This window comes from Theobroma cacao, chromosome 9 (assembly GCF_000208745.1).
Source record: "Theobroma cacao cultivar B97-61/B2 chromosome 9, Criollo_cocoa_genome_V2, whole genome shotgun sequence".
In the NCBI taxonomy this organism is placed as follows: Eukaryota; Viridiplantae; Streptophyta; class Magnoliopsida; order Malvales; family Malvaceae; genus Theobroma; species Theobroma cacao.
The window spans coordinates 22,163,228-22,189,026 of record NC_030858.1 but is presented as its reverse complement, the minus strand read 5'-3'; the positions used below and the strand labels follow the sequence as shown (position 1 = coordinate 22,189,026).

The following is a 25,799-nucleotide window of genomic DNA, read 5'->3' as shown; positions in this document are numbered from 1 at the left end:
TTTACTTTCATGTGCGAAAAATTATTTACGAATATTTCTATAAAAATTTATTTTATGAGAAAATAGAATATCTTATTTATTATTTTTGAATAGTACTAGTTGTCAACAATTCGCTTTCAAATGAACGTTTTAGATACTTAATTGTTTTTAAATCATTAAATATATATTTTCTGCTTACCTACTACATTTTTAGCAAGTTTTGAGATTTTTGACGAAAAATTACGAAAATACCCCTGTGAGCCAAAAAATAATATTTTATTGTTCTTATTGGAAAATGACTTATGATTTTTTTGAAATACGAGATTTAATAATTGTTGCTCATCGGGGAGATGCGGAAGTTGATGCTAAGCCTTGCGAGGTTTCAATCGGCATTCGGGGTGAAGAATGTCTATCGAGGCCTCGCGGCGGTTGTCACGGGCCCGATGGGGAGTTCTGGGTCGTGACACATAGGGATCTCCACGCCAAAAAGAAATGATTTGGGCTTTTATGTGTAATCCATTGAATCTCCCATTACCAACATCATAGACTCCATATTCTCCATGTTATTTCGCACGTGAAAATAGATGAGACATAGTTTCAGGTTCAGCTTTCAAAGAACACAATTCACTTAGTTGTCATCAATTAATTTCTACCTAGCCAATTTGGATTTGATAGCCACTCTTTGCTACATTAATTGCCAGATAAACACCTCAACTTTATATGTAGCATACCTTATCCAGATTTTCTTCCATAATTCTTTGTTTGCATAATACTTGTTAGGAATTTTGAGAATATGGTGCCCTGGAAAGCAAGTATATTCTCATGCTTAAATTCATTAAATTTATTTGTAATGAAAGTACAGTTTGATAATAAGACGAAGAGTTTGTTTTAGTGAGCATTAATTATCTAGTTATTAAGGTACCGATATTTTATTGAGATATTAAAATACATTTGTATGAAGAGTCATACATAGGAGACATGTATTTTAATTGTGTAACAACCCAAGCTCAACCATTGGCCTAGCAACTTTTTGGGCCTAAATCATGTGGCCCTCAAAAGCTTAAGCTCAAGTTGCTAGTAGTGGTGGACTTGGATTGTTATATAGGTTTTAACAATCACATTCACATCAGATGTGGGATGTTGGGTATCACAATCCCACCCACTTAAATCCTTGATGTCCTCATCAAGGCCACACATCACATCCACAGGACCAAGATCTCACCAGAGCAATGTGAAAGCTCACATCGGACTGGCGTAGGGTCTGATACCATTTGTAACGACCCAAGCCTAACCATTGGCCCAGCAACTTTTTAGGCCTAAATCACGTGACCCTCAAAAGCTTAAGCTCAAGTTGCTAGTAATGGTGGGCTTGGATTGTTATATAGGTCTTAACAATCACATTCACATCAGATGTGGGATGTTAGGTATCACAAATTGAATCTAAAAATTATTCACAGCTATATAATAAAGTTGGTCACTTTATTGTGTTAAGACTATAGTGTCCAGATTACTTCCAACAAAACGAATATGATTCATTTCAAGGGAATGATGAGTCTTAAATCATCGAAATGGTTGACTTCGAGTAATGACACTATAACATGAACTGGAATAATGTGAGAATCAAATATAAGTTTTACCATTACCTAAATCTTGATCTCACACTTATGCATTTGCTTATAGTAGAACCGAAATCCTGATGGATAGTGGACTCATGTTTAATCTCTTTATAATCTTTGATTTACCATGAGCATGATCATCGTAAAGCATTAATCTAGACTCCGTATTTTGAGATTATAATCGAGATGAACATATGGGAACATATATTTAGATAATGGAGTTCATAGCATTAACATCACTTCTAGTGATTTTAGGAAGATTGGTGACTAATCTGGGCCTAGTGAATTGATGAATTAGCTACTCATCACATCTGGATACTCAAAAGATTAGATCTAGAGTATTGAATCACTAATTGGATGAAATTTGAGACTAGGGGACAAAATTGACATAAAGGGTAAAACGGTAATTTCACTTTTTATCATTGGATGGTTATGAGGGTTCACAATATAAGGTTTGCAATTGGACAATTAATAATTAATATCAAGTATTGAATTGTTTCTTGTGATTATAGTTAATCTAAGAGTGCAACCATGAATCTATGGTGGAGTGATTTTATAGCTAATAAGCTTGAATTATTTTTAATGAGATTAAGAATAATTCTAAGTTTATTGGAGCTTGGAATATTTATGTCCAAAAAAATCCCCCACTTAGCCTCGTAGAATTCAACTTGTTTAAGTGGGAAAGCATGTTTTAATTTGTTTAATTAAATTGTGTACAAAAATGACAAATTTAACATGTTTGTCTTAATTTAAATAATAAAACATGTTTGTCTTAATTTAAACAAGAAAACATGTTTGTCTTAATTTAAGACAAGAAAAATATTTTTTGTCTTAATCTAGACAAGAAAACATATTTGTCTCAATTTAGACAAGATAAAATATTTTATCTTAATTATAGACAAGAGTTGTCTTAAATTAAGATAACTTTAAGAGGATTCTTGCAAAATGAATCTAAACATCCACGTTGATAAAAGGAGACTCCATGTTTAACTATTACTCTTTTATTTATTATTAATTCTTTTTAAATAAAGATGGATAATAATAAAATAAGAGTTATTATTCAATAACGAGTTTTATTTTATTAAGAACTCTAAATGATAATTAAAGAATTAAATTATTTATTCTTTAATTTTTATTATGGAGCATGTTTGATGCTTCCATAACCCTGAATGGATGGTCAAAATTGATTCAAAGGTGTTTCATTTTGATTAAACCTTTGAAGCAAGACTTTTAATAAAAACAGAAGAGATTAAAAAAAAAGTGAGAGCGTACTTTTTCTAAAAAAAAAAGATTCAACAGTCACTTCTCTTTTTTTCTCCTCCTCCAAGCTTTTCTAAAGAAAAGAGAACAAAATCAGTTGCCATCTTGTAGTTTTGCATTCCATAACTTGTCCATTCAAGGTTCAAGTTTAAACTATTCTTGAAGAATAAGTGGTAAACTTATTTGGTCGAGAAATCATTCATTGGTATGGTGGTGCCCGAAAATAAGAATCTCAAAATAAAGGTATGATTTTTTCTTACTTAATAGATTCTTATTTTATTTCTTTAGATGTGATTATGCTACTTGCAATAATAATAATGTGTGTTTCCGCTTGTGTAATTGAATTGCTTGCTTCTTTTATAAAATAAATTTTGAAATCCATGCTTTACACAATCACATTAATTCACTAAGATCCTACTCCAACAATATTTGTTATAAGCAAGATGACAAAAGGATTTAGATGTGAACGTACCACTTGGTGTAGGCTTCCAAATAATATTATCTTTAAAATTATTTCCAAGTGTAAATTCTCTGATAATACTCCACATCCTTGTCCATTGTGAAAACTCTCATCCAAAAAGCTATCTTTGAAGTTTAATCTGCCACTACCATCCATTATTAGTCTAGTTTCCATAATCATAAAGCTTCCCATCCTTATGCACCGCCAATGCATATATCCTTGGAAATTCATTTTTCAAAGTCACATTTTCTACCTATGGATCATGCCAAAATGAAATAAATTTCCCATCACTTACAATAAATCTCAAATTAGTTATTACCTGCAAGAAAAATTTATCAGTAGGCATTAGAAGAGAAATAATATTTGCCATGTGTTTGAGCATTTACGGGCAATAGCAGGGTTGGGTATGAGGGCACAAGGATCATAGTCATTCTTAGCTGCCACAATTGTTCTCCACGAACTATTTGTTTCGTTCCCATATTGCCATACCCACTTTGTCGAAAGAGCTCTATTTCTAATTTCTAGATAAAAAATTCTCATACCTCCACTATCATTTGGATTACAAATAGTATCCCATTTAACATAATGCACACCATGTTTATCACTATCACCCACCTAATAGAACCTTATCTGAATTTTATTTAGTTGATTCCTAATACTTAGAGACTGTTAGTGTAAGCCAATCGATTTTGTGCTTGTAAAACACTATATTAATTAGTCGTATTTCATGTTAAATACATTATGGATATTTTATATAATGTGTGAGGTATTTCTTTATCCATGAGTTTATTTATAAAGAGTTATAAAAGACTTATGTAGATAAACTCCTTGGAACATAATGGCCTTGCAAAGAAATTATAAAGGTTATAATTGTGAGATTCTTATGCATCAAAGCCTTGTCCTTAAATATATTTCTGGTCATTGTATTGTCAAGAATAAAGGTATTGACAATGCTTAAAGGCTAGTACATGCTAAGCCTCCTTACTTTAAAAGTAAGCAATTGATCTCATAAGTTAAAGTATGTGAGATACTTGGGGATAGTATGTAGGTGCTTGTTAAGGAACAAGTTCACTGAACATGACCTATTATGAGAGTTCTATTTGGTATATCACTCAAGTGTCTATGAAAATACTCTCATGTGTTAGTAGTGTAAGTAATCCTTAGACTTGCGATACCAGGTCATCTTGTATATGAATTGTCATGCTTTGATTTCACCTCTACGGGTTTGGAAATGACTAGATGCTTAAACAGGGTGCCTTTGGGTATGACATGAAGCATGCGAAGATGAATGAGTAGTCCAGAGAAGATTCATCACCCCAAGTGATTTAAAGGGGACATATCTCATTTGCTCCTAGCTTATATTAATTAAAAGTCCTTGGCCAAGGCAATCTTGATAGGTCAATATAGAAACTGCAGGACTAATATGGATAAGTTAGAAAGTAGACATCGAGCCAGACTTTCTATCTATTTGGGATATATGATGAAAGGATCAAATTACACTGAGATATTGTACACTGAAAGGTTAGTCAAATCATATTGACTCTCTTGACATTTGGGTGGTCATGATGTATTGCTAGATGCCGTTCATGATCTATAAATATAAATATAAATTCTTAATTGAATTAATTTATATTTATTGCCAACATGTTGGGAACCTAATGGGTCACACACATAAGGTGAATTGTCAAAATTAATTTGAGTTCAATTGGATGTAATCTAATTGATTTTATAAAGGCTTAATCCAATTAAGTATTGGGCTAAATCAAACATGATTTGATGGAGTATTAAATAAAGTCCCAATTAGCCCAAGATATCTTATAATCCTTATTGGTTATAAAGTAGGTCAATTAACTCTATAAAAGAATCCCTTAGTCGCCTCTTGAATATATAAAAGAGTTCTATTTATTTTCTCATGTGTTGGGATAAGATCACAGCCAAAAAGAGAGAAACACGAGGAAGCTCAAAGTTGAGAGTTTGCTAGCACAAATTTTGGCTTAGGGATTCACACATTCCTAGTGAAGAGATTTCGGCAAATCACTATGTGGATCATCATTAGAGGCAGGACAACTGTGTTGCTGTGGTTTGATAAGTCCTAGTTGGTGTACAAAAGTTAAAACGAAAAGCCAAGGAGGACTCCACCAAAGAAAGCAGACTTTCAGGCATGTCAAAATTTCTTTTGTGGTTTTTCTAGATTAGTTTCAATTAAAGTGATCCATGGTTTTGGGGATTAAAATTTAATAATATTCCACTGCGTATGAGTTGTCTTAGCATGATTGAAATTCCTAACAAAGACATCTTAAATAAAGGCATAAAAAAGATTGACAAACTGTTGATAACTAACCTTAATAATGTAACCCTACCACCACGTGAGAGCAATTTGGTTTTCCACCCTTCCAGTTTCAATTCAACTCGTTCAAGCAGAGGCCTCCAGATTTTAAATGAGTTATTTTGAGAATTTTGTAGGAGACCTAAATATGAAATAAGTTGAGTTTCAATTATAATAACTAATATAATTTCGTTGGTAATGATTGAATTACCGACGGAATTCCGTAAGTAATTATTAAATTATCAACAAACCTTCATTGGTAATTTTCAACAAAAATTCATAAGTAATAACTAAATTACCAATGGCATTTCGTTGATAATTTCCAACGAAAATCCATAAGTAATGACTAAATAACTGACGGAATTTTGTTGGTAATTTCCAACAGAATGACTAAATTACCAATGGAATTCTGTCGGTAACGAAAATCTTCCATTGGTAATTTCCAATAGAAATCTGTAGGTAATGACTAAATTATCGAAGGAACTTCGTTGGTAATTTTCAACGAAAAAATCTAAAAGTAATGACTAAATTACCGATGGAAATTTGTTTGCAATTTCCAACGAAAATCTATAGGTAATGACTAAATTACCAAAAAAAATTTTGTTGGTAATTTTCAACGGAAATTCGTTGGTAATATTTACTAACAGAAATTTCATTAGTAATTTTTGAAGAATTTCTGTTGAAACAAATTTACCGGATAAAATTTTCATCTATAATGTTCATCGTTTTCGACGAATTAATATTAAATAAAAAAAATATGGTAACTTTTTTTAATAGAATTTTGTAGCTTCTTCTAACGGAAATTTTCTGTAAAAAATTTTTAACGGATTTTCGACAACAAGCAATAGCGTCAACCTTATTAGCAACAGAGTTTTCAATGGAATTTTTCATCAAAAATTCAATTCCAACAAAAATTTGACTTTTTCAACGAAATTTTTAGTCGAAACTAGTAGGATTTTTTGTAGTGCTAGTATTAGTGAATAATTCTTGTATTGTATTCTTTGGAGGTCAAAGTCTTACGGAATCCGCCTCATAAATCACATAGGGATCGGCCTTGGGTTTGCCTATGGCGCCTACAAGTATCTTTCACCACTTTTCCTCATATATAAATTACCTTTGCCGTCAATCTCTAATTCTGCAAATGCCATTCTTCAAATGCTTGAATTCTGAAAAAGAAAAAAAAATTGGGTTGAAACTGGACTTATAGGGCTCTTCAAGATCATATCATTCACATTTTGGGAGTTAAATTATTGTTTAGCAATGGAAATTGTTTTAAAAGTTATAAGAAATCAGACTAAAATGTTTTGTCCAACTAATCTGTATTGGATCCAAAATTGACCAATTCTACTTTTGGGCTTATTTCTTCCAGTTGATAGAAGCTTCCAGGCTTAAACCACTTGAAATTAAACGAGGATTCATTCAGCTTCCGAAGAGACTGACTCTACAATGTTTTTATGGAAATTAAATGGGTTTTCTTTTTGTCCCTAGAATCTGCTAAAAAAATATACACTTTGGTACTCTGTGTCAACTCCTAAAACTTTCCCTTGGAAGAAAACCCACGAACATAACATGAAAAAATTATATAGCTGACATTAGTAATGATAAAATCTAATTTTCTCCATATTAGTATTCTCTATGGGGAATAGTAAGAGGCTAGAAATGTGTGGTTGTGGTACGCAAGTACAAATCGGCTGTTAACTTTACAATAATCAAATAGCCAGCAAGCTAGTATAATGACCATGTTTCAGCCAGAGGAGGAAATTAAAGACCGGGTGGGGGGGAAGACATCTTAGATTTGCTCATGAAGGCCATCTAGTGCAAAAACTCTCCTTTTAAATTGGAGAAGAAAGTTGACGAAATAAAAGCACGAGTCAAGTTCAATTACAGTGTGAATGTCCCTCGTTATTTAACTCTTCTTTTGGTACCTCAGTAATCACAGTTATGACAGTTTTGTCCGTTGGAACTTCGTCGGAACCCTGCAGAGGCTCCAAGGAATCTACTATATCTCGCATTAGGGGCCTTGCTTTCGGGTTCCGGTTCAGGCAATGATAGGCTAGCATGGCAGCTTTGTGAACCCCTCTGATGGGATAATCTCCTTGTAATCTTGGATCTATTATGTTGAGTAATTTCTTCTTCTCTTTGAGGAGAGGTAGAGCCCAATCGGTGAGGTTCTGTTCACGGGCTGGCCGTGACTTGTCTAATGATTTCCTTCCTGTGAGAAGTTCAAGAAGAACAACACCAAAGCTGTACACATCACTTCGAGGAGTCAGATGTCCTGCACAAGATCAGGTGTTGAGACGACGGAGTAAAACACAACACAAACTGAATGGATCATATCAATTGGGCAGCCTAATTTGCTTTTACTTGTCTGTATGGGAGTAATTTTTAGTTAAAATCAATTAGGAACAAGTTCAAGTCATTTGACAACCATCCTTAAGAAAGCTGAATGCATAAATATGGTTTAATGTCGAAACGACTGCCACCAAAAACTTACCTGTCATGATGTATTCAGGTGCTGCATATCCATATGTTCCCATAATGCGAGTGGAAACATGAGATTTGTCTCCTACGGGCCCATCTTTGGCAAGGCCAAAATCAGAGAGCTTGGCGTTGTATTCCTGTTTATTGAACACATAAACAAGTGATTGACATACTTAATTCTTACTATAAAATCAATCAGATTCTTGTGCATCATTAACCCACAAATTCTCATGATAATTAGGGAAAACATGCTATATATATATCTCAGGCTTCAACAATAAGGCTCCACCCCGAGCATGGATTAACTCAAATAAGATGGCTGTTTGTACTAGCGGAGAGAGGTACCCCATAAAGGGTTTAAAAATCTTGCCACTTTTGTGTTCAGAGCACGTTCAAAGTACAAACTAGATGAAGGGTTCTTAACATTTGGTTTTGACAAAAGTAATGTTTTAAAGAAGTAACAGCCATCATATCCCTCAGCGATTTGTGCACTAAGATCATATCTATGGCTCATTAATACCCTCCGTAGCATCATAATTATAAATAAAGCCTTCTCCAGTGTTAGGGCCACATTACCACACCCAACTTTTGAAAATTAATAACTTATTTTTATTATAAATAAATATATTAGGATTTTTCTTATATTGACATCATTAAACTTAGTTAAAAAAAGATTAAAGAATTTCATCTTCACTTTTACTTTTAACTTGACAATTTCTAATAATTTTCTTTAAATAAGAGTACAAGTTTAACGTCTGAGTTCAAAAATTTTATTTGGCTTGTATTTCTAGTGTGTTTTTTTTATGAAAAAATAGTTTATTGTATCATATCCATCTCTTTTAACTGCTTACATCATTTTCTCATATTCTAAAAGGTGGTTTGTGTGTGGCAAATTATATATTCGATAAAATTCCCAAATTATGCTTCTAGAATTTCTCATTGTCTGGTTCGACTTCAACTTGAGTGATTTTTTTGTGTACTGAATTAAATTGGATGCATCAAATTATGTTATCTTCAAGCTTATGGTTTTTTGGAAGTTGTAGAAATATGGAAGGAACCTCCATGTTTAAGGGAGAATCCAACATTTGCTCAAATGAAGCAATATAGTGTGGGGTGTTCCCAGAAGTATAAGGCCTTGTCTTCAATTCAAAATGATGTGCCTGATGTGATTGTTACAAGGATCACAACCTATGACACTCTAAAGCAAGCTTGGGACAAGATCAATGAGGAGTTTTAAGGCATAAAAAAGAACAGGCAATAACAGCTTATTAACTTGAGCAGAGAATTTGAGAATCTCAAGATGTAGTACACTGATACTGTCAAGCAATATTCATACAAGATCATGCCCGTTGTGAACAACATAAGGCTGCATGGTAATGAATTTATAAAAAAAAAAAAACAAAGAGAGAGAATTGTGGAAAAGATAATCACCACCCTATCATAGAAGTATGAGTCAAAGATTTCCTAGCCCTCGAACACTTAGAGAGATCTCTCCAATATTTCTTTCTCAAAGTTGATAAATGCTCTCTGTGCTTAAGAGCAAAGAAGGGCTAATAGATAGGAGGTTGTGATGGAGGGTGCATTCCAAGCCAAGGAGAAAGAAAAGACTCATTAAAGTGTTAAGGGTAGAAGACAACAAAGCAACAGAAGGGAGAAGTAGTGAAAAGAGGTTGAAAGCCGCAAAGATGGGTGTAAAAGAAAGTACCAGCATAAACGTGTTAAGGGTAGAAGACAACAAGGCAACAGAAGGGAGAAGTAGTGAAAAGAGGTTGAAAGCCGCAAAGATGGGTGTAAAAGAAAGTACCAGCATTAAAGTGTTAAGGGTAGAAGACAACAAGGCAACAGAAGGGAGAAGTAGTGAAAAGAGGTTGAAAGCCGCAAAGATGGGTGTAAAAGAAAGTACCAGCCGTGCTCACATTGTAAGAAAACCATCATTTGGAGAAGTATTGTTGGCATCGGCCAAAGATTCAATGTAAGTCTTGCAAACAAATGATTCATATAAAGAAGGTCAGCAAGAATAAAGGGTTACCGCAGAATACGCAAGCCTTAAATGCAGAAACCAATCAACAAAATGAAGAGCATGCGCTTGTGCAACATGCTATACTACCAGAAGAAAAATGAGTGATGCTTGGTTGACTATAAGTGGTTGTGCACACCACATGTTTTGAAATGAGAGAATATATAGGGAACTTGACAGGTTCGACACTCAAGGATCAAAATTGGCAATGGTGACTATATTAAGGACAAAGGAAAGGGAGATGTAGTTGTTTAAACCAAATCAAGTACCAAATTCATTTCACATGTTTTGTTTGTGCTTGAAATTGAGCTGAATCGAATTAGTGTCGGTCAGTTTCTAGAGACTGATTATTCTTTGGTGTTCAAGGGTAGAACATGTTTGATTTGTGAATCTAGTGGTAGTGAATTAGTTACTATAGGCATGAACAACAAATGTTTTATGTTAGATTGGTGTCCAACTATTTGTGAATCATATCCATGTTCTGTTGATGCATCATCATTGTGGCATGGAACAATGAGGCATGTAAACTATCATTCACTAGGTAGTTTGCATAAATCTGGATTGGTTCTTAATTTACCCCCAATTCGGTAATTAGAAGGATGTGTGTGGGGTTTTTCAACTTGAAACATAAACCAGACTTTCATTTCCAATAAATCAAGCTTCAAGAGCATCTAAGAAGCTTCAGCTTGTGTGTGTTAATGTTTATGATCCAATTAGGACTTTTATCTTTGAGTGGTAACAAGTATTTCATTATATTTATTGATGATTATACCAGAATGTGTTGGGTTTACTTCCTTAACTGACAAAAAAATAGCTGATGTGTTTTGGAAGTGCAAGGCTTGGATTAAAACCAAAGTGGCTAAAGGATAAAAGTGATAAGGTCAAACAAAGGGCCAAAATATACTTCAGAAAAATTTCAAGAATTTTGTAATGAAGCTAGAACATGAGCATCAATTTACCATTGCCTACACCCAAAAAGAAAATAAGATAAGTGAGAGAAAGAACAAGAGAACAATGGAAATGACAAAATGCCTATTGTTTGAGAAAGGGTTACCAAAGAAGCTATGGGCAGAAGTTGTCAACATAGCAGTCTACCTGCATAGACTTCCTACAAAAGCATTGAAGGACTTGACTCCATTTGAAGCATAGTTTTCGGTGCAAACATCAAGTGCAACACTTGAAAAGTATTTGGGTGCATTTGTTATACTCACATTTCAGATGTCAAGAGGGATAAGCTAGAAAAAAAGGTGGTTGCAGGCATCTTTATTGGCTTTAGTAGCATTGCCCAAGGGTACATCATTTACAACCCTCTCTATGAGAAGGTGACAGTTTGTAGAGATTTGAGATTTGATGAAGTGGCGACCTGGAATTGGGAAAAATCACTGATTGAAGAAGTCAAAGATAAACAAAGGAGATTTTAACGTAAGAAAAAATGTCCAAATGAGGATGCAATTGATGATGTATGTGTATGAGAGACTCAATGTGTCTATTCTAGAGCCAGACAGCTTTTAAGAAGCTACAAATCTGTTGTTTTGAGAAAGCTAATACTAGATGATTTTGAGATTGAGAAAATTAAGAAATGGAAGCTTGTGAACAAATTAAGCCATAAGAAAGTGATTGGTGTAAAGTGTGTGTTAAAAATCAAACTAAATGCTGCTGGTTCTGTAACAAAACGATGGAAAGGATGGTTGTTAATGGGCATGCACAACAATATGGGATGGATTACTTAGAAAACTATGTACATTTTGCAAGACTTGACAGAATTAGGTTGTTAATGGCCATTGGGCACAAAACCATGGTGGATACACCAGTTGGACATCAAGTCTTATTTTCCAAATGGAAATCTTCAAGACAAAATTTTTGTGGAGCAACATAAGGGCTTTACTGTTCAAAGGTGGTGAAGACAAATTGCTCCAAGGGCTTTACTGTTGATGATATGAACCATTTGTTCGAGTGTCTTTGCATGGAATCAAAGAAGAAAGACACGATAGCATAGTCAATAGTAGAGGCAGAATACACAGTTATAGCTAGAGCTGTGAATCTAGCAATTTGTCTTAGAAAATTGATGAATGATCTAAATTTTGCACAAGAGGACGCCACAGAAATCAAAGTTGATAATCAATCAGATTTGGCAATAGCCAAAAATCCTACATTCCATGGAAGAACAAAGCACTTGAAGATCAAGTATCATTTTGTTAGGGAAGCACAACATGAAAAGGAAGTCAATATAGTCCAGTGTAGTTCTGAAGACCAACTTGCTGATATCTTGACCAAGTAACTACCTAAGGACATATTTGAGATGCTACGAAAGAAAATTAGAATGTGCAGCGAAGCAGCCAAGGAGGATTGCTGAATTATGACTGGCTATGCTGCACTTTGCCTACGCAGATCATCATTAGCCACTGTAAGATAGTTTATTAGCTTCAAGAGCTGGCTTGTTTGTTGCAAATTAAATGTTTGATGAATTCCGACGTCACACTTGTAGAATTTTTCCTTGTCTAGTTCAAGTTAAACTTGAGTGGTTTTTGTTGTATTAAATTAAGTGTGATGAATAATGGTAGCTTATAGGATTGGTGCAGTCTACTTTGACAAATTTTCTAGTTTAACTCCAGTTTTTGTAGCATAGGTTAACTTGTGATTTTTGATATATCCGATTTTTTTGTTGTGATATTTCAGTGTTTAGATAATGAAAAAAGTAGCAGCAGTTAGCAATTTTTGTTGAAGCAGGCAAGTCCTTTGACACTACCTCCCCTTTATATACTTGTCTTAAGGTGAAATGAATTAAGGGAAAATTTCAAGTATTTTCTAAGCTTTGTTTTTTTTTCTTTTTATTGTATCTAACTTTGGTATTCTTGAGAATTTAGTGTGCAAATCTTTAAGTTTTGTTTTCAATAAATACCAAAGAAAATATCTTATTTTCCTCTTTCTATCTTCACACAATACCAAGGATAACACTATTATACTGATCCATGCTGAAACAAGGTCCTGGCCTTGCCCAATATAATCAGAGTTCTAATTCCTAATTATAGTTACTTTAGAAAAAAAGAGCACAACAAGTTTGAGTAAACCAAGTGCTAACCAGGTCCAGTAGAATATTAGATGTCTTAAAATCACGGTAGATGACGGGCTTCTCTGCTTCATGGAGAAAGGCAAGTCCTTTTGCAGCACCAAAAGCAATCTTCATTCTAGTAGACCAAGGAAGAGGAAGCAATACTCCTGTAACAAAGGATATTTTCGCTGGTTACGTATAACAAATAGTAAAGAAAACTGCAGGCATGCTACGCCTACGGTGATACCCTGAATAAGTTAGTACATTACGTGAAAATAACTTATGCTATAGAGAAAGTAGATAAATCCTCCTAAGACCATATAGTAACCTTTGAGGCCACTATACCGGGAATGATTTCCAACTGAAACAAGCTACTTCAGTATTTTAGCACTATATATGACAGAAGCTTTCTGTAAGTATCTCGTCTAGAGGACTAGAAACCATACTAGTAGCTTTTCAAGTGCTGTCTTAGATGCTACCTTCTCTGTTCTATATACATGTGATCTGGCTAAGAATGATGATGAACGTATTCCTTTGGTTGTTGGGAATTGGAGTTCCCATTGATTGGCAGACGAATGAAACACGACTTGTGTTAGCCTAAGCAAATGGTGTTCTTTTCTTGGTTAGTCACCAAATGTATGTCGTCAAAGATATTTTCGAGGTTTCTACAATGGCATGTCATTGATTTAGTGATGAAATCTACTTACTTGAGAAAAGATTGTTTTCCACACTGCCACGAGCCATATACTCGTATATTAGTACCCGATGGTCATCTTCGCAGCAGTAGCCAATAAGTTTCACCAAATTTGGATGAGAAAGCTGACCCAGAAATATGACCTCTGCCTAGTAGTCCACAAAGCTACTCATCAAATTCGTAGGACACTCAAAGGTTCATGCAGCAGAAGAGGTTAAAAGGAAAACCAACAATAAAAAAACAAAAAGAGAACGAAAGACTACCAGCCATTCTCTGTGTCCTTGATAACTGTTATCACCATCATGCACCTTTACAGCAACAGCAAGGGGTTGAAGCCCCTCCCTCAAGTCCTCAGAAATCAACCCTTTATAAACACTTCCAAAACCTCCTCCACCCAACACACCGTCCTGCCTGAAATTTCCAGTGATGATCTTCAACTCTTCAAACGTGAATGCAATCAACGGATTCGCAGCAGAATCACGACGTAGGTCTTCTACTTCTTTGGGATTCGAGGGCAACTTACTATCGTCCCTCCTTTGTTTCTCTGAGGGACTGCGGTCTTTTGGAGACTCTGCAAAAGGAATAGATATATAAGCGCAAATGGCATCATTTATGTAATTCTCAAATCCGAAAAAGACCATATCGTTTTTCCGTTGTTGAAGGAGAAGATGATTAAAGCATTGCAATTTGCAGACCATGTTTTAACAACCAGATGATCTTTCAGAGCCTAAATTGTTAGAGGCTCAAACCTGATACGCAAAGACCAGGAAAAGGATTTCCTTAGACAAGTGTGAATTAGTTGAGGCAAAGCACCTCATTCATTCTCCATCTCTTTTCATTTCTATTTTAATTTACATTTATGATCTTACAATAAGCTCCCCAACATCAATATTCAATTAGGATTTCTGAAAATTAGAGATAATTTAAGTTTTGGGATATTTCATCAGCAGGAAGCAGCACAAGATGAGAAGAAAAAGGAGAAAAGAAATGCTGATTCTGATGGAGAAATTATTACTTCCAGAAATGCCTTTTTATATTTAAAAAAACTTGTCAAAGTTTAGTAGCAATATTATATAATATTATTGAGATAAGAACCAGGGCACTACGGTGACAGGCTTCCATTTGTAAAAGAAAAAACAAAAACCCACTACTCTCTTTTGTGGGGATAAAGAAGAGCTAAACAAAAATACATTTTGCTGTGTCTTTTCCAATTCTAATTGCAGAAGATTGTTAATATCAAGAACATATATCTGTACGAAAGACATTCTATAAAGATGACAAAGAGGGAGAGAGAGAGAGAAGACAGAGAAATTCCACAAAATTGATTCAACGAATCTAAGAACTTAAATAATGAAAGAAACAACATGGAAAAGAAGCATATTTGACATTTCTAAGATTCATGGTAGAAACTGAATCCAATAAGAAAAGAAGAAGATAACACAGAAATCAGATGTAAAGTAGAAGTCAATGAAGCAGAGGATAAAACAGAGGAAAACAGAGTAGGAGCTACTTGAATTAAGTTGCAACTCAAATATTACAAATTTCAATTCGAAAAATAGAGTGATAAAAGAAAATAAATACTTACGTTCATTGATTTGTTTTTAAGGAAGAAAAGCAATTACATAAATTTAATTAATGAAAAAAATAATCAAACAAACCTGACTTAGCATTAGATGAGACTCTGTAAATGGAAGGCTCCCACCTACACAAGCAATTCCCCATTATAGCGAGAAGCAGAACGAAGCCAAAGAAAAGCCAACTTCCTTCAGAAACAACCCATCATCAAAACCAGAGTCATTTGAACGTATCTTTAATCTTTAGTAGTAAAAAGAAGAAACAAAACCCGAATCAGCAAAAGGAAAAGAACACTCTGCTATCATGAAGACAGAGAGATGTTGCCTGTGGGAAATTGTGAGGACAGCAAATTGGGAAAATGGTGATGAGAGAGAGAGAATTCTTGATGGCAATGATGGGATGAATGTTGAGGTGGGGGCTAGTTCTTGGCTATGGCGGAAATGGGCCCACAAAGAGGAGAAGAGTGTATTGTTGTTTTGCTTTGTTTCGTTTCGTTTTCGCGTCAAAATATTCAAAATTGTGTTGAAGCTTTTGTGCGCTTTCTCTTTAGTGCGCATGTTTGATCCCGCACCAATCTTTTTCTATCGTTATTCCCTCACCCTCATCTCTCAACTACAGCACTCAGCGTGCGTGTACTCTAATTCTCTCTCTCTCTCTCTCTCTCTCTAATGCCGTTTTGTTCATGTTCTCACGCTTCCACAGCTATCACACTACAATCGACAATACCATCACCCAACTCCTTGTGAATAAACTTTGCACCCACCTTACCTACCATTCCCTTTCTGTTTTTTTTTTTTCTCTTTTTATCATTTTTTTTGTTAATTAATTGTTACTATATATTCTAATGCTACAACGTATACGTCCATTGTTGAGGCGAAGTTGTCCATGACTTCATCTGCTCCACCAACTCAAACAATTAACCAATTAAAATGCTATCTATGCGTAGGCATTTCATCTTTTCTAGAGAACCTTTCTCTTGAGTTTCACATTGTGCCATCTTCATGTTACCCTGAGCAGCTATAGTGTTATTTATATGATTGAATCATTTGATCACTTGCATGCCAATTGCTCATAAGATTTGCCTAGGGCTCTCTAGATTGTTTCATTTTGCTCATTAATAAAACCAGAATGAACATCTATATAGAGAGTGCACAGAGAAGATTTTGTGGCGCGCTAAGCGTGATAGGGGCTACAACATGTTGGCTACACCTTGCTTGAAGAAATGCTTAACTGTCAGTGTGGTGTACCCTGTTGCATGTATGACGACGATGACGACGACGATGATGGGTCTAATCCATATTCTGTCACCATCGTTCCTCGATGACTAAGGAACATGCTCAATCATTAACCTCATCTTGATCATATGTCCAACTCAAGAAGAAATTTGAGGCAGCTAATAATTTATTACATGAGATCTAGTATGAGGTTTGAACATGTTGAAAAAGCTATAAAGGGCAAAGACTCGGTGATATCCGTGTTACTCGCACTAATACAATGTTTGATCAAGATTCGCCAAGTGAATTATGATTAAGAATAAGAATTAAAGGGAAAGAGAAGAAAAAGCAGAAAGTATACGCCTATGTGTGGATTATTTCAAGACAAATGTTTTAATTGCAGAGGAGTATAATGATTCAGCTTCTCCTTGAATATTGTTGGTTCATGTGGATTGTGGCTCACTTTAATATTCAATATTATAGATTGGGCATATATAGAAAGTGAACTAGTTAATGGGTTTTTTCAAAAATAACCCTCATGCATAAAGTGTTTTTGAAAATAGCTCTTTTATAATTTTAATTATTTTTAGCCAAGAGAAATTAATTTTAAACAAAATTGCCTTTAATAAAATCAACTCATATGTTTGGGTTTATGTCTCAAACCGACCCATATTTTTAGGTCAAGTATTTTATCATTTTGATTTCTCAACTTTCCTCGATAGACCAAGCTTTCCTTTACAGACCAAGCATTCCTTGCCAGTCAAAGAAAAAACTTAGAGCGTTTTGAGCATTTTGAGCATTGATATGAGCATTTTGGAGTGGTTTGAGTGTAAAGCTATTTTTTTTCGTTGATTATGTTGTTAAATGAAATGTTGTGTGTTGTTTGAAGTTGTTAATTTTGTTAAATGGAAGTTGATAGTTTTAGTAGTTTTTGGGTTGAACATTGAGAGGGCATGTGTGACTAGTTGAGAGGGCATACGTGACTAGTTTTATGCGTTGGGTTTAGGGGTTTTAGGCATTGCATGACTTGGGGTTTGCATGACTAGTTGATAGGGCATGCGTGAATGGTTTTGGGCATTGGGTTTATGGGTTTTAGGCATTGCGTGACTTAGGGTTTGCCTGACTAGTTGATAGGGGATTGCGTGATCGATTTTTAAGTATTGCGTGAATAGTTGATAGGGCATTGCGTGATTGATATTTAGTCATTGCGTGACTCGTTGATAGAATATTACATGACTAATTGTTAGTCATTGCATGACTGATTTTTAGGCATTGCATGCTTGGTTGTTAGTCATTGCATGACTAGCTTTTAGGCATTACGTGACTGTTGATAGCCATTGTGTTACTGGTTTATAGGGCATTGTGTGACTGGTTGATGGGGCATTGCGTAATTGGTTTTTAGGCATTACATGACTACTTGATTGGGCATTACATGACGATTTTCTAGTCAATGCTAGGATATTAATGCTTTTTAATTTTTTGCTCAACTTTAATGCTTGTGTTATGTATATGTTTTGTTACTTAATAAGCGATTCTTAACACGTGCTTCATGTATTTTCTTTTAGTCTTCTATGTATGCAAAGATAGTAAAAACTAGTTTTTGTTTTTGTTTTTTTTTAAATCTTCCTTGATCACATTCACTAAATGGAAATGTTATTTGTTTTCTGTTGCAGATGGCCAGAACAGAACAAGAGAACATGGAAGCTTTGCTCCGTGTTACGAGGGACCAATGGGGTTTCAACGCTAGCATTAACATCCACTACAAGTGGATGTAGTTGCATGTCATACATGAGGCACTGCGAAAAAAAATTAATTGGACATAATGAAGAGAACATGCTTTGAGAAACAGATGAACATCGAATCAAAAAAGAGTTTATTCGGTGCCAGTCTCGAGCATAACCTACTGCTGCGCAGAATAGATGAACCTAGCACCATTGAGGGTAAGTTATGGTTTGCCATAGGTAATACCAAGGCCTTTTTCTTGAAGCGTGAGTTTTGCCTAGTGACAACACTCAAGTTCGACCCCATGCCTGATGTTATTTCCAATCCCTATTAGGTCATCCCCACAGGAATTAACGAGAGATATTAGGGGTGGAGAGCCAAGTGAAGCTCCAAGATGTGTTAGATACGGTTGAGAGAGGGTAATTCTATCAGAACAGAGACACAACAAAGATATCCCTTCTCTTGATCGTAAACAATATTTTATTAGGTCAAGACTATGGAAGATCGGTGACTTCATGGTTGTTTTCGTTGGTCGAGAACATTGACTAGTGGAATGCATTCCCATAGGATACCTATGTATGGAGTTTGACCGTAGACTATATATCAAGGGGCTTCCAAGTTCCACAAATGGGGATGTATCAGAAAAAACATTACCACTTATATGGATTTGTATGGGTGCTTCAAGTAGTGTGCCATAAGGTTTTCCATTTCCTTTACACATAAGATTTTATCAGGTGTTTATAATGTCTTACAATTGACATGTAGTTCTAGGTGTTGGAGGCCATTCCTGATATCCAAAGCTTCATGGGATCTCGACGTCATTATGAAGACGTATATTCAAGAATACTTAAATGGCATTGTGATGAGAGACCCACAGGCCTTCACAAGATGATTGCAAATTTGGAGAGTGAAGGCAAGGAGAGGAATGAAACGAAATTATTTTTATTTTTTATTTTTTTGTTGTAATATTTCAACTATCTTTCAACTCAATGGCAATGTATGTTTTGGTGTAATTGCATGCATTAAGGACCATGGGGCCAATTGCGAAGGAGACCTTGAAGGCATATTGGGCCGATATCGATGTCCCTCTATCCTAAAGGCATCAATACGTTCCATTATGGTAGTTGTAAGGTCGAGTAGTATTCAGTCCTGAATAGAGGCAAAAGATCATTATGCAGTGTAAAGAGAAAAGAGTTATAGAAGTCATTAAGCGGAGGCGCATTACAGAGGAGGTCGATACCCTTTTTGCTACTCTTGAGGTTTCTGCTGCTCAATCATTAGATGATGAGTGCGATTTGATGCTGTGTCTTCAAATGCATACATTTTTAAAGCATGAGTTAAAACGAATTAAGATGTAGTGGAAGAAGGACCTATAGTCACTGTAGCTGAAGATTCAACGAAAAATGTAGTCAATGCAGTTGGAGATCCGATAGGAGATCTAGCGAGGGATGCAGGGGTTAGAGGATTGGATTGTACGTCAGCTTGTTGACCATGTTAAGGTATGAGCTTCGAGCGTTTTCATTTTCAACATATAGCATTTAAGATCTATTTGATGTTTTAATGTGTTTAATTTCAATCACTATGTAGGGTTGGTCTATCGATCAATAGGATGGTGAGCTCAACAAAGAGGGTGATGCCCATGAGGTAGATGGTGATGAGCCAACTGGTATTGATGAGCAAATTGGTTCAGCTCAAAGCTCACCTTGTCTTGCCTCGTACGTAGATCCTCCTTATAGCTCAACTCCAATTGAGGCCCCACATCTTGCTCATAGCATAACTCCACTTAAGGCCCTACAACATGCTCAAAGCACACCTTTTCTTGAGGCTCCACCTCAGGTTGAAGATGCATGGTTGAGCATGGCCAGCAAATACCTGCGGAGCCTTTACGTTAACCCCTTATTAGTCCAACGCAAAACAAAGGATGCATTCAAGGACAAATACGAGCATTTCAAGAATAACAATCAAGCCAGATAAAATGAAAACATTACACGATATTAGGCATTATGGTTCAAAATAATTGAATTCAGCAACTTTTGATGCTAGTATTTTATATGTGCATGGTTAACATTTTGAGCATCGTAAGGCAAGAAGGCCTCAAATTTTTCAAGTTAATGGAGAAGCAAGATGAGTGGCTGACTAGCTAACACGTTGACGCATGCATTAGCGTCATGTGTAAGCGTAGTCAGGAGCATCGTCTCTGTTGTACAAGCAGAAAATATGCAACGTTGGCACGACTTTCTATGTAAGTATACTATAATGAGTTTTAATTATTAAAATATTTGTTAAGGGGTTTAATTCATGGCATCCAACTATTGAGCTTAACTTAATTGACAAGAGATTTTACATGCCCTGTGCCATGAAATGGACCCTACATCGTCTGATTCGAAGTTCAAGTCAACGAAGGCGGTTATTCTTGAACTTCAACATGATTATGTCAAGTGTGATAGTCCGCCGTGGGGGAAGCCATGCAATAAGGTGGACTCGATTTTGGCACCATGCCATTTCAATGGCCATTAGGTTCTAGTGCATATCAACTTTGGTCAAATGGGGTATAACATTGGTGGACTCCTCATATGGTTGCTTGGATGCAATTACTGTTGGATTACATAAGGATCAAATGCATCCCCTAATCACGTTGATTCCCATTATATGCTACCAGTTTGAGTACTTTGATAGTGCGTGTTGAAAAAAATGACCTTAAATGAGGATGAGCTAACAATTAAATCGTGAAACCCTAGTATAGGAGGATGTGAACACTTGTGGGTATTAGGTAGTCGTAGTAGTGGAGTGGCTGATCAGTACATGTGACCCGTCCTTGAGGAAGGACACCATTGAAGGGCTAAGGAAAAGATATGCACTACAGATTTTTGCTAATAATATTGAGACTTAGTTTATTTTTTTGATTCAAACTTAAATTTGTGAAGTAACTTTGTTTATTATTGCTCCAAACCATTGAGTTTTAAACTTTTGAATTATGTATAGCTTTACAATTGTGGAAATCATATCTTTTGTAGATAGATTACATCCATAACTAAACATAAGTATAGCATATAAGCATTGCATGATTTAGGCATTGCATGATTGGTTTTGAGGCATTATTAGGCATTATTAGGCATTGTGTGGCCCCACATTCGGCATTGCATTACTTGATTTAGGCATTGCATTACTCGACATCTGGCATTGCATTGCATGACTTAAGCATTACGTGATAATTTTTTAGGCATTGTGTGACTGGATATTAGGCATTATATGACTGGATATTAGGCATTACGTGACTAGCTTTTAGACATTGCGTGACTGGCTTTTAGGCATTGCGTGACTTAGGCATTGCTTTACCCCACATCCAGCTTGCATTGCATGACAATTGTTTAGGCATTGTGTGACTAGATATTAAGCATTGTGTGACTGGCTTTCGGGCATTGCACGACTTAAGCATTACTAAACCTTCTTGCATAATTTAGAAAGCAAAAACTCTATTTTTTAAGGCCCCAAATGAACATTTACCGATAGATTACTAGTATCTATCGATAGATGACTTACTAAGGCCAAAAATATATCAATAGATGGTGTCCTGTGGTCTTCCTTAAGTCTAACAGACCACATCTATTGATAGATAGCACTATCTGTCGATAAATGAGGACTTGAGACCAAAAATAAAAATTGCTCAAAAAATCTATGGATATATACCGCGATCTATCTATAGATGAACACTGGGAGCTAAGTATTTGATGCAATCAATTGATAGATGCTCTCTTTTAAACGTTTCTATGGCTTCATTTCTCTTAAACCTGAAACTTTTCCTTCCCTTTCTTTTAAACGAATTTTTGTCACCTGCGCACAAATTGATCGCATCTTCCGAATACAGACCCATCAGGATGATCTTAGATATGTTCTTGATGATGGCAACCTTCATTCCATATTTGTTTATCCTCCACCTAACAATCGAGGTGGCTTTATTTGCATGAGGTTCTATTTCGTTAATCGTGTCCTCTACCTCATCCTCACTGACATCATCCACCCTCATGGCTCTAATTACTCCACAATCACCCAAGAGGATCTTTGGTTCTTCTTCAACATCAAATTCAACCACCGAATTGATCTCGCCAAATTCATTATGGATGACATGCTTTGCACCATCCAAGAGATCATCAAAAACCTCCTTTATGGTACGTTGGTGAGTGAGATAATTGACTACTTTTCTGTTGACACTCGGTGTGATCCACCCAAGTTCCATGCCCTATTTTACCTTATTGATGAACACATAGTTAACAAGCTAAGTTTCGAGTTCAAGAATGGTAATTGAGTGAGGAAGGGTGTCGTAGATCTTTTGGTCTTTGATGATGAGCATCTTGAGGGCCATGAAGGCAATGAGAGAGAACCGAACGCTTATCCTACTGGCCCATCCACTGTTCAACCTAGTTGTGAGATCTCGATCTCTAGAGACTCGTAACTAGAAGTAGACGCGATAACACGGACCATGGATAATTTCGTTATTTCTTTTGGTGAGCCCTGAAAGTAGTTTTCTAATGTTATTAAGGTCCAAGTAGGTCTAAGGAATGAATGAATGAGGGTAAGATAATGAAGAAGATAAGAATAACGATAATTTTCACGATAGGGGTAAAACGGTCATTTTGCATCTCGAGTTGAAATTTTTAAGTTTTCATGAACTTGAGTATTTCTAGGCCCTTATGGACCTTGTCTTATTGTCAAAGAAGTAAAAAGATTATATAAAGGTAATGGAAAGACAAAATGACCTTGTTAAGGGCATTTTAGTAATTTCATGAGAAAATGGATAAACATCAAGCATAAATATCTAAGTTTCTAGGAGGTTCTTCAAATTTCCAACACTTCTTCTTCTTCTTCTTCTTCTTTTCCCACGTTTTTGCACTCCCCCATGGAAGCTTGCTTTGAAACTTCCATATATTTCCTCGAGTTAACCCTGATTTTCATGTTTTTGTGCACCCTTTCACAAAGTTCTCTGTGCTCTTTTACTTTTTCACCATAAAACCCTCAAAAACCTTTCTGTATTACACTCTCTCACTAGTTGGACATTTTAGAGAGATAAAGTGAGATTTTCATGATAGTTTGAAAGCTTTTGGGAAAGAAATTCAATTACAAAGCTACCAAGGTGAGTAGTGAAATTGAGTTGATTTTTTTTAAGTTGTTGAGAATGGCTAGTGGCTAGATTGGTGAGTGTTTTGTAGTTGAGGTGGGTTATTCATTGTAGTGTGACTAGAATAGTGAAAATATATAGTCTTTTAATGGTAGATGGAAGCTAGTTAAAAATAACTGGCAGAACATGATTTAGTGGATAGCTTTTAGAACTATAATTATGCAAATCAGGTTGGTTGTGATGTTGTTGTGATGATAGGTCCCAACGAGGCCCCATAGTTCTATTTGGACCATTAGTGGAGGTTGGAGTCGAGTAAAGATTCAACAAATACCGGTGAGTGAACCTGCACTAAAATGTTTTGGGTAGATGTGCATACGTTTGAGCGAATCACTTGAACTGTTTAAATTATCTTTTCTTCAAAATGCATGGGAACAAGCCTTTAGTGAAATGTTTTTGTGATGTGGAACATGATTGTGATGATTCTATGTACCTCTATATGACACTGATATGTATATAAAGATATATGGTATGTATTGTTGAGTAATTTTGTATAATTGATGTAATCGTGCATGTGCAGAGTAGGCAGTGCGCATGCCGGCTGAACGACAATGTTGTGCAATTACAACCGTGCATGTGCGGAGTGGGCAGTGCACATGCCGGTTGAATGACAATGTTGTGACAATTACAATCGTGCATGTGCAGAGTGGGAAGTGCATATGCCGACTATGATGTGCCTGTGGGGAGTGCACGTTGGTTGAGTGAGGTGGCGGTAGTCGTGTTTATATATATATATGCGTAATAGAAGGTTTATGAATATAGTACGCGATTGTAATTTATGTGGAATCTTGCATGTTGAACATTGAAAGTTGCTAAGTATTTTCAAATTGATGTTTATTGCAGTAAGGAATTTGGCTGCAACGAAAATGGATTCTTGCTGCAGCTTGAAACTCTCAGGTGGTGGTGCAGTTCTGTCACTTTGATAGCGATTTTGACCACCTTCCAATTATAACTGGGCAAAGTGGTAAACATTAAAGTCGTATCCCTGCCTCTTAGCTTTCTAATGACTCAACAAGCATGTTAATTGGACTTCTGTAGTGGGAGATATACTTGAAAAACCGAAACATATGCAAACCGAGAATGCCTTTTGCTGCAGCGAGAAACGTGTTGTCACGTTGCTACCTTGCTCAGGTTTTGATATAATTTTTCTTCACTCCTTTATCTTCATGATTGAGCATGGGTCTTTGCAACACTAAGAGTTTCCTAACCAATGTTCGAAACAAGGGGTTAGGAAAGAAATTAAACTAAATTGCATTGTTTTCAAAACAAGTGCATCATGGTTTTCAAAATTTCCTTATCAATTGCTTGTTCCCTTCCTTTGTTCACTCACTGAGTTTATACTCACAGTTTTCAACTTCATGTTTTTAGATCAGGAGGCATTTGGAACCTAGGTTGAGGTGTCCACATAGACTCGTCTCTTTGGTAGGTATCTCAACATTCAATAGCTGTACCTTCGCCAAGGTCGCTCCGTTGGAAGTCGAGTGTCTTTATGCTGTATATAGATAAATGAAATGTAAATTTTTAAGATACTTGTCTTAGACAATATATATATATACTTTGAATGGTAACGCTACTATGAGTTAGCAATGGTTAGCACCATTTTGGGTTAATATATATATGTGAGTATTTGATCATTGTAGCATATCATTCAAGTACTTGCAGTTGAGATCATGAAATGTGACTTTAGGAATTTTCGATAGAATGATGAACAGGTTACATAAATAGGCTTGCTTGGACTTAGTGAGCTATGCTCATTGGGTCCATGCATCGGTCATGGCCCGAAAATTTGGGTCATGACACTAGTGCCTCGCTTATGTTTATCATCTTTGACATTGAGCATACCTTCACTCTGCTTCTCTCATACATGGAGACCATGGACTCATGCTTGAGTGCTCGTATGGATGTCTTGGAGGCACAAAATCGTGAGATTTTGTGGTCCCAGCTAGACTTGGAGGATGATTTTTGTTCTCACTTTCCACCACCATAATGAGCTCTCATAGGAGACATTTCTTCTAAGCAATTTTGGACTGCCCTGTGTATGGTTACATGTGCACATCATCTCCATGCATCATGCCATTTTAGATAGATACACGGTATCTATTGATAGATAAGCGTCCAAAAATGATTAAAGAGGACTATGACATGCATCTATTAGTAGATCTTTGGTTGGCATCTTTGGAGAGTTATCATTTCATCACTCTTGGTAAGTAATCGTTAAGGCTCTCAGTTGGTTATG

The 25,799-nt window shown here is 35.8% G+C and overlaps 1 protein-coding gene and 2 long non-coding RNA genes across 3 annotated transcripts; 2 read left to right on the top strand and 1 right to left on the bottom strand.

Moving 5' to 3' along the window:
- On the bottom strand, positions 7,207 to 16,074 carry LOC18589534 (probable receptor-like protein kinase At5g56460). Its single transcript, XM_007014557.2, has 6 exons — positions 15,541 to 16,074; positions 14,146 to 14,453; positions 13,896 to 14,031; positions 13,219 to 13,355; positions 8,136 to 8,259; positions 7,207 to 7,916 (listed from the first exon to the last, which is right to left on the bottom strand). The coding sequence occupies exons 1-6, from the start codon at positions 15,602 to 15,604 to the stop codon at positions 7,519 to 7,521; spliced, it is 1,167 nt and encodes a 388-aa protein (XP_007014619.2). The 5' UTR covers positions 15,605 to 16,074; the 3' UTR covers positions 7,207 to 7,518.
- Positions 23,482 to 24,566, top strand: LOC108663368. Its single transcript, XR_001929340.1, has 3 exons — positions 23,482 to 23,521; positions 23,765 to 23,839; positions 24,407 to 24,566. It is a non-coding gene; the product is annotated as an uncharacterized LOC108663368 (long non-coding RNA).
- Positions 24,593 to 25,262, top strand: LOC108663367. The gene is made up of 2 exons (XR_001929339.1): positions 24,593 to 24,694; positions 24,932 to 25,262. It is a non-coding gene; the product is annotated as an uncharacterized LOC108663367 (long non-coding RNA).

Coding starts and splice junctions, on each gene's coding strand:
- LOC18589534 (XM_007014557.2), bottom strand. CDS start 15,604: ATGGGGAATTGCTTGTGTAGGTGGGAGCCTTCCATTTACAGAGTCTCA. Junction 14,032..14,145: donor AAGGACACAGAGAATGGCTG/GTAGTCTTTCGT, acceptor GTGGACTACTAG/GCAGAGGTCATATTTCTGGG. Junction 7,917..8,135: donor ACCTGAATACATCATGACAG/GTAAGTTTTTGG, acceptor GATCTTGTGCAG/GACATCTGACTCCTCGAAGT.